The sequence below is a fragment of the Elephantulus edwardii genome, unplaced genomic scaffold (assembly GCF_000299155.1).
Source record: "Elephantulus edwardii isolate Elephantulus edwardi_28Jun2011 unplaced genomic scaffold, EleEdw1.0 scaffold00093, whole genome shotgun sequence".
Taxonomy (NCBI): domain Eukaryota; kingdom Metazoa; phylum Chordata; class Mammalia; order Macroscelidea; family Macroscelididae; genus Elephantulus; species Elephantulus edwardii.
This window is the reverse complement of record NW_006399843.1, coordinates 4,693,126-4,704,813: the sequence shown is the minus strand read 5'-3', so window position 1 is coordinate 4,704,813 and position 11,688 is coordinate 4,693,126. Positions and strand designations below refer to the sequence as shown.

The 11,688-nt window shown below is 41.5% G+C and overlaps 1 protein-coding gene across 1 annotated transcript in view; it reads right to left on the bottom strand.

Moving 5' to 3' along the window:
• TTC12 (tetratricopeptide repeat domain 12) overlaps window positions 1-10,615 on the bottom strand; it is a 65,152-nt gene extending 54,537 nt beyond the window's left edge. Inside the window, exons 1-5 of the mRNA XM_006890867.1 lie at window positions 10,554-10,615; window positions 6,216-6,375; window positions 5,475-5,496; window positions 4,823-4,900; window positions 3,040-3,161 (exon numbers count right to left, since the gene is read on the bottom strand). Of these exons, the coding sequence (XP_006890929.1) occupies window positions 3,040-3,161; window positions 4,823-4,900; window positions 5,475-5,496; window positions 6,216-6,375; window positions 10,554-10,615 (444 nt within the window). The remainder of the gene's footprint in view (window positions 1-3,039; window positions 3,162-4,822; window positions 4,901-5,474; window positions 5,497-6,215; window positions 6,376-10,553) is intronic.
• Window positions 10,616-11,688: the final 1,073 nt, after the last annotated feature.

The following is an 11,688-nucleotide window of genomic DNA, read 5'->3' as shown; positions in this document are numbered from 1 at the left end:
AAAGCATCCTTGATTACAGCAACTCTAGGTTTGAATCTGTTCTTCAGTTCCTTGAGCTTAAGAAATGCTGAGCGAGTTCGGCCCTTTTGATTTTCTGAGTCTAGTTCCTCGCACATTTCCTTGTAGTATTTTGCTTTGTCATTCTGAGCTAGATGCTGAAAAGTCTATGGACTTCAGCAATTTCTCTGCACAGCCTTTGATCTCTCTATTTTATCTTTTCTTTCTTAAAGGCTTGGATCCAAGACCTGTATCTTCTGCATTCTATTTTATTTTCCACATCTTAAAAAGAATGGCTTTTTCCAAATTGCAAATAAACTCCAAATTTATTTAAACCACACCAGCACTATATTGATCATAACATTAGCCTCAGGAGAGAAAAAAAACCCCCACACAAAAACCGATCAAAGGGAGGTTTTCTCTCTAGCAAGCTGCAGCACTCAAGTCACAGGATCTTTATTAAGTGCTTTTTAGCATGGCTTGCAACTGGGGAGGCATTTTAAAGACAGTCAATGGTCCAAATCATTCATAACACCAGGCAGCACATTTTTGTCTCTGGATAATTTTTTTTTTCTTCTAGGAAAGTGGCAAAGAGTTACTTCCCAAAAGCTAGTCTTTGGATTTGCTTGTATTTATCCATATTTGTTCTTAATGTGATTTTCAGACAGAACTAATAAAAGTGCTACTGAAAACTGAGCATAGTAAAAATGTAACTGTATGTAAAATAAACCAGAATCCTGTGTATACAGTCTGAGTTAGATGTGAGTCAGAATGGCACACCATTATAAAGCAACTCTATTACCCTGCTTTAAAGAACTTGAGATTAACAAGCTGGACTGCATTAAGCGGCACCTCTGTATCAATAGACAGATGATTTGGAGACCAACATTTATGACAAATGAAAATAAACTCAATTAGTATATTAATTGTTTGTGCTTAAGTGATTCTAAAGATAGTCAGAAAATTAATTCCTTTAAGTAGATTCACGCGTCTCCAGTTTTATGTTAACTGCTTGTTGTTGCTGTGGGCCACTGAGTAGGAATCGTCTCACAGCTGACCGTCCAGAAGCTGTAAACAGCACGGGAGGAGACTGCTCATCTTTCTGACACAGAGAAGCTCGTAGTTTCGAACCACTTACCTTTGATTTGGCAGTGCACTCCTCATCACTCAGCCATAAGTCTTGTTGTTATCTAACATCAAATCAGCTCTGACTCAGAACAACGTCATATCTAAAAGAACAGAATGTCGCCTAATCCTTGTTGGTAAGATTGTTGGAAAGTTTTAGCCTGTTGTTTTGGTGCTGTGTAATGGAGCAAGGAGTTACTGCATGTCAATTATATTGCACATCAATTATAAAACCAAGATGGGGGTGGGTTGAATTTTTTTTCCTCTCCAAAAGTTGATAATCCTGTTATGGTGATAAATAGAAACTAAATCAACCTCTGTTCAGCATATTTACCAGTTTGCTTCGTATTAACAATTTTTCCTCCCACAAAGGGAGTGAGATAAATGACACCTCAGTTCTGGTCTGATATATTCAATCTGTTAAACTAACATGGTTATCCTGTGTTTGGATTATTTGCCATTAAATCACTGTCAGTCTCCAGACAACCTGCTCTCTCCCAAAGTCCTATTTCTTGCTTTCAAGTTTCTTCCTTGCACACGACAGGGAGATACTCTTAATCTCGAGTTACAGAAATTAGAGCTGATGAGGGTTCGGCTGCCTCTTCGCCTCTCCTAATCATGACCTGGCAGCCAGTTGGTCTCACACCACTCCTGCTAACATATCCTGACCACCAGACGACGTAACAGCAGCTCATGAATCTGCCAATTGTCCAGCCTGAGGAGCACAGAAAAGCTGCCATGCACATAAACCTAACAGCTTTTCCAAGAGAAGGCCACAAGTGGCTTTTTAATATCATTTAGGAACATCAACCTTGGCTTCCAATTGCATGTCACTAAGCCAGCACTACTCAACACCTGCTACAAATAAAGCACAAGGGGGGGGAAGTAGGTTGCAGTTCAGTAGCAAATAATAAACATATGAGTGGTGGTTTTATTTGGTGTTCCAGGAGACTAGGCCCACCTGTGATAGAGTATAAAATCACCTGGTGATTTCAGAGCTGACCCTTCAGTTAGCCAGTGTAGCCTAACAGAGAATCTTAATCAAGATGTATTGGTGTAATAAGAACTATTATATTATAAAAGAACATGTATCAGAGAGTTGGACAATGACTAAGGATGACAGAAGAGTCAATACCTTTGAGTTGTGGTGCTGGAGAAGAGTCTTGAACATACATACCATGGACCACCAAGAAAACAAAATGGTCTGTCTTGGAGAGGGTGAAACCAAGTTTCTCCTTGGAGGGTTGTTTTTTTGTTTTTTTTTTTTTTGGAGGCTAGGATTTTGAAGCTCTGTCTCACATATTTTGGAAACGTGGTCAGGAGGAACCAGTCCTTGGAGAAGGACATCATGCTCAGAAAGGTGGAAGGACAGCACAGGAGAAGATGACCCTGGATGAGATGGATTGATACAGTAACTAGGGCAATGAGGGTAGGCATGTCAGAGTCAGTGAGACTGGCTCAGGGCAGGGCAGGCTGCACAGCTATTATACACAAGGTCACTGTGGGTCGCAAGAGACTCGACAGCACATAACAACAACAAAAAAAGTATATTTCTGAAAATTAGCCAGTGAAAAACCACACAGATCACGTAAAAAGTATTGTCTGACAGGGTGTTGGAAGATGACTGCCATAGGCTATGAGGTATTAAAAAACCCGAGTGGCCAAAACAGTGACCCTAAAGATGGTACAGGACTTTGTTATGTTGGACACAGAGTCATTACGAGTAGAAGCTAACTCAAGAGCAACTAACAATAATAACAATTTACTAACCAGCATCTTCCATGCCCCAAATAAGAGCTGGTTGTCAAATGTTTATCTGTGCACCACCCACATGAGCTACTGTCTGTCTCTGTTTTCACCAGCTTAGTCTTCCTGTCCCCTTGGAAAAATGCACTGGTGCATTCTTGGTTCACTGACCTGGGCTCTGTTGGTATACAGCACCTTCATGTCCTTCAGCTTCTTCAAACCCTCACTGTAGTACGAGACAGCGGTTTCATAATCACCTTTCACAAATGCGGCATTCCCCTTTTCCTTCAGGGCTATGGGAAGAGGAGACAAACAGGTGAGCTGTAATTCTACTTTGGAAAGCTACTTCAGAATGTACTTCCCTAAGTTTCCAATTCTATCTGGAAAGGTGAGACTCTGACTAAGATACTTCAAGCCTGTTATCAAGAGCGGCCAGTCCCTGAATTAACATACGTTTTGAAAAGTAGTTCTTGTTGTGTGCCATGGTCATAAGTTCTTGCTGTGTGCAGGGTCATAAGCTGACCCGGAAGCAATTTTCAGAGGCAGTAAATCACATGCATGGGAGAAGACTGCCCATCCTTCTCCCACAGAGCAGCTGGTGGATTTGAACCTCGTGTCATTGAGACTTCAGTGCAGCTTCTTACCACTAGGCCACCAGAGCTCCCTTGAAGAGTAGAGAGTGAAAAAGAGGAAAGCCCTCAACAAGTTGGCGGGACACAGTGACCACAACAGTCAGGTTATGTTTATTCCACAGTGGGTCACTATGAGTTGAGCTGACTCCACAACTCCTAACAACAACAACCGCTATAGGGCATCTAAAGAACAGTCATTTATTTTCATTTTTAGATGTTACATGACTGGCATCATCATTTATGCATTATTTTTTCCCCTCCAAACTCATCTCCAAGTTGAAGGAATGTCTCAGAAAAAGCAATGTTTCTGCTTCTAGGGTCAAAACAATCCCAAGCTTGCAACAAAGACCAAGTCTAAGTGTTTACACATCCCACATCTCATAAAAGGGGGAAAATGATTTTCTAAGCAATGTGGAACATTTCCTTGGAAGCGCAGGGGAAAGGCTGAAAGCCTCTTCTGTCAACTGCATCTCCACCCTCTAGCCTGCCTCCTTCCCTAATTCCCCTTCATTGTCTTTTCCCTTCTTATATCTTTGTTCTCTTGTTTCCTTTTTTGTTTTTCTTTCTTATTACTTCTCTGAGTCCTAGGCTAACCAACATTTCTCTCAATCCTTCATTACTGTCTAAGAACTGTTTACTACAAACTTACTCATTGCAAAGGAGTCAAAATCGACTCATAGCTGACCCTCCAGCAGTGTTCCAAGCCTGTAAATCTCATGGTAAGAGATGTTCCATCTTCTTTTCATGGAGTTGCTGGTGGTTTGAACCACCAGAGAGGCAAAGACTTCAGGTTAGCAGATCAACTCCCTACGGACTACACCACCAAACCTCCTAGAGCATTATTTGTTGTTACGTGATGTCAATTTTGAACCGACTCATAGCTGACCCTCCAGTGGATTTTTCAGAGGCAGTAACTCACACAGGAGGAAATCACCTATCTTTCTCTTGCAGAGCAGCTGGTAGTTTCAAACTAGGTGCCTTTGGGTTGGCTGGGTAACGCTTTACCCCTCAGGCTACCAGAGCTCTCTAAGCATTGTTTAGGTGGGCGCAAAACATTTAGAATGGAAAGAATACTTAAAGTCTAATGTGCTAAGTCCATCCGGGTACTTTAGAAGGAGGGTCCTGGGGTTGGATGAGGCTTCCTGTGTGGTACAGCAGGGATGGGGAGTGATCACCAGTGATGGATACCTGCCCATCCTGTTGTTCTGGGACCAATATAAAATACCTGGGAATCTCATTGTCTTTAAACATCAGCATATAGACATACGCGTTCTGTTGGCACAAATCATTCCAGCCATTAAAAAGTTAAGACTGACAATTACCATCCGCAAGGACTTTGTTTTCTCGTCTTCTCTTGGCCCGCTCCTTTGCATCCTTCTCTAAAGATACCAGGAAGGCCTCTGACAGCATAGTCATTTCGAATATAAAAAAGAAAAATCCAAATACTATAATCAGTTCCTCAGCTCAAATTTAGGAGAAAGCTACTTTAGAGCTTTCGAGTCACGCTTATCACGCATACACATATGGGCGCACACGCACGCACAATTTCTGAGACGACTAAGATGACATTTTCTTAATTTGACATTAAATGGTAATCTGCACGATGTATTATTATACATGATGGCTATGACTATGCTTCAAATCTGAATTATGCCTTTTAAAAGAAATTTTCTTTTAAGAGATACTTTTTTTCCAGCTCCACTTAGCATAATGAGCTGCCGAGCTGAGCTACATACACCACGACTATCAGGATCCCCTGAGCAGCTAGAAGCAAACTGGACAGGATTCAATTTACCAAGACTGGGAGGAAATAAAAAGAAAGAAAAGCTGCTAAGTGTTGTTCCTTCACCACTGGTTTCACTCATGGGTTGTTTGTAAGCCCAGAGGATATAATTTAAGGGTCTGTGAGCTACAATCAATAAAAACTGATGTTAGATAAATAATACACACTGGGAAGAGTGTTGCTCTTCTTACCTGAGTTCATGTCATCTGCATTCTACAGGACACAGATTAGCATGAAAACAAAGAAACACAGTTTTAAAAAAGCCATGCTCTGATTTCTATATAATACAAACAAAGAGGGCAAATCAATTAAGTGAGAAGTCAGGTTATCTCCTTTATCCACCAATATGGGTAGGGTGGGCACCTAAAATTCCACAGGATTGATTTATATCAGGAGATCCGGGGCATGAGCTCAGGAGAACTGGGGCTGAGTCTGCAGAAACAAGGTTTTCCAGGTCAAGGGGCTCAGCTGTGGCTACAGGCATTGGGAATTGGGGTTAGGAGAATATATTACCTTAACAGTGCAGCTTAAATAAAGGTCTCAAGCTCAGGGAGGTAGGAGATCAGACTGTCAATAAAGCAAACCCAAAGCATTGTTTAAAGATGACCTAGAAAGACCTAGGAGTGGGGACAAGGGGAGGGTTTGTACTTCCTTGTAGAAAATAAATCTAATGCATCCAAGAAAGAAAAAGATTATTTCAGCCTTGCCAGTGTAAGACACTCAATAAGAAGGATGGACAGTGACTGTAATAATGGGTATGGCGGAGATTGGGAGGACCGGGTAAGGTTCCGATCTGTTCTTCATAGGGTTTCTCTGTATCACAGTCGACTACACAACAACAAATAGTTTGAGAAAAAGACTAACGCTTGCTCCGCTCAATACCGCCTCACTTTATCTATGTGTATTACTCCATAGCAACAAAAAAGGGAAACCTTTGTGGAACTTGATGGAGGACTGATGACCGTCTTGTTCAATTTGGTCCTGCATTCGTCCTCATCTTGGTCTTGCTCTGTAAGCAGTAGTCTTTTTTCTGTCTCGAGGACAGCTTTCTGTTGCACCACTGGGTCATCAGAATTCATCCCCTGAATTAAACTGGCTGGAAAAGAAATCACATGTGAATCAAACAAACAAGATTTTAAGAAGGAAAGAGACTTTCAAGAGAAAGGATGGTGTGGAAAATTCCATGGGGAAGAACTTAAAGGGTGTTCTGAGTAGAAAGTAAAAATTGGAACCAGTAAGGAAAAAAATAAATAAAAATGGGATTTATTTTGCCTGGGGAATAAGTTGCCAGTGAGTTTAACTCTGGTGTTTTAGGAAGAGAGTTTTAAGTCATCATTCAATTCAGCAATAATTTATGGGGAATTTACGAGTGCAACGGACACAATTATGAATATAAAAGGATTCTTATTTTTTAGGAGCTTACAATCTTTGTTGGAGACAAACATGAAAGTACAGACACAGCTCTTACTCCTATCTCTACCTGCCTTTATTTTACTGCTCTCCACCTCCAGCTTAGATAACATGGTCCACTTTGGCCAAGAGGCTGCCTCTCTTAAGAAATCTCACATTGTCCTACTTTGTCTACAAGACAGACACCTCAATCCTGAATGAATCCAACTATTCATTTCTCTTGGCTTCCATTAGACCCGAGGAGTACTCTAGCAGGTTTTCAGATGCAGTAAACGGCATGAGAGGAAACTGCCCATCTTTTTCCCATGGGGAGAAAACCCACTGGAGAGTCAGCTTTGAGTCATTTGCTACTTGATGTCAAATAACAACATCGTTCTACTTTATGTAGCCTTTCCAGATGTTCTGAAGTGCAAGGATTTTCATATGATCTAATCTGCACGATTTGGGGGAAGGGAAGACTGACCCCTTTTGTTTTTCACTCAAGAAGATTTGGTTTCCTGTTCTAATTTGTTCCCGTCAAAGTGAACCAACAGCCTCTGTGTTGCTAAATTGGAGCCCACTTTTTAGTTAGTTCTACTTTTGACCACACTCTCTGATTGTATTTTCTCTATGTCATTTTCATTTCCCTTTGCTTCCATAACACAGACTCTTCCAAATTTTTCTTTCTAATGATTGCTTTTGGGATCATTTGCTTGCTTATTCTTTTGTCTTCTATCTACCCTTTAAATTCTTTTTCAATGCTCTTCCCAAAATACTTTATTTCCTCTACCCTCTTTCTAGGCATCCTTGGGGTTTGTTTTTTTTGGTTTTTTTTTTTTACCAATAGCTTCATTTACACAACAAGGCCTCCTAAATCTCCAGCTCCATTTTGCTTCTTCTGTCTCCATTCACAAAGTCAAATGTTCTCTGAGCTTCTTCACCAGGTTATCCTATGCCCCAAACTTAACACACACCTCTTCTTTCCCTTCCAGTGACCTCTATTCTCAGTGAACAGTTCAAATACACGCCCATTGTTACAACCCAAATTAATCGTGGGACTAATCCTATCCTTGAGCTTTCAATCTCGCTCAGTCCTCACAGCTATCAAACACCAAAACTGCCCTGGTACACCGCGAACTGCATCTTGAATCTGTCTACTGTATGCACTCCAATGCCACGCCTCTAAACCCAGCCACCAGTTATCTTTTCCTTCAAGTACCCTGAGCTTCCATTTTCTTCTCCACTCCAGGCCTGAGGGACTGTTCTGAAGTGTAAATGTGTTTATGCTCCTGCACTAGGCAAATGCTCCAAAGGATTCCCCTTGTTCTGGAAGCAAACACAAGTTCTCATCTCGGTTTTAAAGCATTACCTGATCTGACCCTTCAGACTCACCAGGGACCTCTCGCTCTACCACTTCTCCCTCACAGGATAGTAGCTTATTTTTCTCTCAGATTCTTAAAGGCCCTACACTCTTTTCTACCTAACTGTGTTCCCACTGAGAATATGCCTTCACCTTTTTCCCCAGGGGCCAGCTTCTACTCACTTTTTAAATTTTTGCCTAAATTTACTTCTTCATAGAAATTGCATTTGACTCCCTAAATTATGTCAGGTTGCACTGTATTTTGCAAATCTCCTTCTGTATCATAAATCATACTTGAAACTGCTTGTTTAATGTCTATGTTCCCCACTGGGTTGTATTGTTAGGTGGCATCAAGTCAACTACAATGGGTCGTGTTCCCCACTGGACCACAGATATTACAGAAAAGAACCCCAAAGTACACCCTTTGCTAGGTTCCATCTAATAATTGTGACCAGTGGGCTTCTGAGGTTGTAAATATTTATGGGAGGAAACTGCCCATCTTTCTTCCTCATAGCAGCTGGCTGATTCAAACTGCTGAACTTTAGGTCTGCAGCCCAGCACATAGTACAGTAGACCACCAGAGCTCCTAACCTTTATATATCATTACTTCAATCTCCAGTGTCTAATACTCAACAAATAGCAGGAGTCTAAGAACTCAATGTATAGGATCTATACATATGTGGCTGTTAAATGTAAATGACTTTCAGATGAAATAAAATTTAAAGTTTAGCTAGCTATTTAGTAGCAATGGGTGCATTTCAAAAACTCAGCAGCCAAGGTGGCCAGTGGTTAGTGAATGGACTCTGCAGCCAGTTCCATCATCACAGGAAGCGCTATGAAACCAGACTGGTACCTAGCTATCAGGATGAGCTCTGACTCCAATGAGAAGTTAGCCAGGAAGAGAAAGGATAGAGGCCAAGGGAACGACAAAAGCAAAGAACAAAGAATGTCTGAGAAACTCCAAGCCATTTGTTACTGCTGATAAAGGCAAGGTCACGGGAGGATGTAAGTCCTGAAGGGACCTTGGAATTTATTATGGCTGGATAAGGAATACAAGCAGAGAAGTGTCTGGGTCAGATTTGCATTACAGATACATTACACAGTGGGGATCATAAGCCTGGAGGCAGGAAAAACAATTAAGGCTTGTTCAAACAGTCTAGGTGTAAAGAATCTCAACAAAAGGAAGGGAGAGAGGGGATGGGCTGGGGGGGGGGAAGAGTAAAAATGTGATGAAAGATTAGATGTAAGGTTGAGAGATGGAAGCTGTCCCAAGTGACTTGTAAATTTCCCCAACAGGGGGGCTATCAGGATAAATAGAAATGTGTGAGAAGCAGGTGTTTTTGGTTGTTTTGTTTTGTTTTTTTTCTAAAGGGATAAATAATAGATGGTGAAGAGATTGAGATTGTTAACAGCTTCAGTTTGCTTAGCTCTACAATCAGTATTCTTGGTACCAGCAGCCAGGAAATTAATTAAAAAAGGTATTGTGTTGGGAAAGTCTGCTGTCAGAGACCTCTCCAAAGTACTCAAGAGCAACGGTGTCTCTCTGGAGACTAAGGCGCCCCTGATACAGGCCATGGCCTTTGCAATCACTTGCTATATATCGGAGAGCTGGATAATGACTAGGGATGATAGAAGAATTGATGCCTTTGAGCTGAGGTGTTGGAGAAGAGTATTGAATATACCATGAACTGCTAAGAGAACAAACAAGTTTGTCCTAGAGAGAGTGAAACCAGGCTGCTTCTTGGAGGCAAGGATTCTGAAACTTTGTCTGACATACTTTAGACATGTTGCAAGGAGGCACCAGTCCTTGGAGAGAGGCATCATACTTGAGAGGGCAGAGGGACAATGCAGAAGGAAGACTCTCAATGTATTGGATTGATTCAGTAACTGGGTTAATGGGAGTAGGTGTGTCAGAGACAATGAGATTGGCACAGGATAGAGCAGGTTTTAAGGCTGTTGTACATAGGGTCACTATGAGTCACAGGTGACTCAACAGCACATAACAACAACACAATTTTACAGGGATCCCAAAATTAGTTTGTGATTTAGTATACTTGGGGTGGACATGCAAACTCCCAGCACAGGGTGGAACTGGAAAGAATGGCTCAAAACTCTGCTTCAAAAAAATGAGCTCAAGAAGTTGGATGGATACAGTGATTATGGCAATGGGCTTAAGTGTGGCAGAGACGTGAGGATGGTGCACCTATCAACAGCTCTGACCAGGTTCCTCAGCAAAGGAACAAAATAGGAGAGGTGAGCTGTCAGCCTGATTTTCAACCAGATTGCTAACAGCTTCTCTGATATCCATTAATAGGCAGAAAACACTGTCCAAAGGTTGCTGTTACTACTCACTTCTCAATACCCTTTCTGTTTCATTTTAACTCCATTTTCCTCCCCTCTCAAGACTTATAAACCTGTCAAGCAACCGGGGTGGGGGGGAGGGAGTGTTAACTTAGAGTCTTTGTTTCTCTCTGTGACCCCACCCCTCTAAAGTAGGATTTAATTTGTGATTTGCCCACACTTACTGATTTCATCCACATTCCTAAGGAATTTCTGCAAGTCCTTCTCTTGATCCTCCGCCATCATGGACCAGAGTCTCTGAGAAAGGCAGCCTAAGTGATGAAAAATCATCACAATCAAACACTGAACAGAATTTGTCAGGCTTATTAGCCTTCTAAAACTAAGTGATTATTTTTAAGATGAATTTGTGTTTATAAATGTCATGCATGACAGCAAGGTGATCTATTTCACTTTCAACTGTCATTTAATGCTAAGGAACCCTTGTTATTTATGGTGGCAGTTCATGAGAGCTGCCAGCCCTAACGTCTGTTGGGAAACCATTCTTCAAAATGTTCCTCCAAAGCCATCATCAAGCGGGGACTCAGGGACCTGGCATGAAGGAACTTGGGAGGAGAGCAGCTGTCAGGCCGGCTGGATGGACGACTCCTGACTTTGATCATGACACGCCTCTCCCTACTGGTTTGGACCTGGCAGTGTGACACAGGTAATGACGGGAAACTGGGGACAATTTGTACCTACATGTCCATATTTGTTTAAAATACAAACCATGAGCTTGTTTCTGTAAAATGAAAAGATGCTAAGAATTAGCTAAAGGGATTAACTCTTGATGTCACCATCTCCAAGTCTCTTCTCTTTTCCGGGTGCCTTTACATTAATTGTTCCACACCTTGTTTTCTGGTGGTCTAGTGTTCAAGTATTGCACTGCCAACCTAAAGGCAGGTGGTTCAAATCCACCAGCTGCTCCGAGGGAGAAAGATGGGCAATCTCTCATGTGGTTCACAGCCTCTGGAAAAGGTCAGAGTGCATCTTTATTTATTTTCAATTGTTTCATCTGCTTGTGAAAATTAGACAAATATTGGTAAAGAGTACTGACTAATTAAAGAAAAAAAAAAAGAGCACTGACTATATACCATGGACCCATAAAAAGGGTAAACACCTGTTTAGATGAACCAGGGTGCACCGTAAGGGGAAGATGGTGACATTTCAGGCATGCTATCAGAAGGGTCCAGTCCTGGAAAAGTGCTTCATGCTTGGAAAGGTAGAGATTCAAAGAAGGAGAAAAAGATCTTCAATAAGATGAACTAACTGCAACAATGGGCTCTTAAGCACAGCAGATTTTAAGAGTGGCAAAGAAT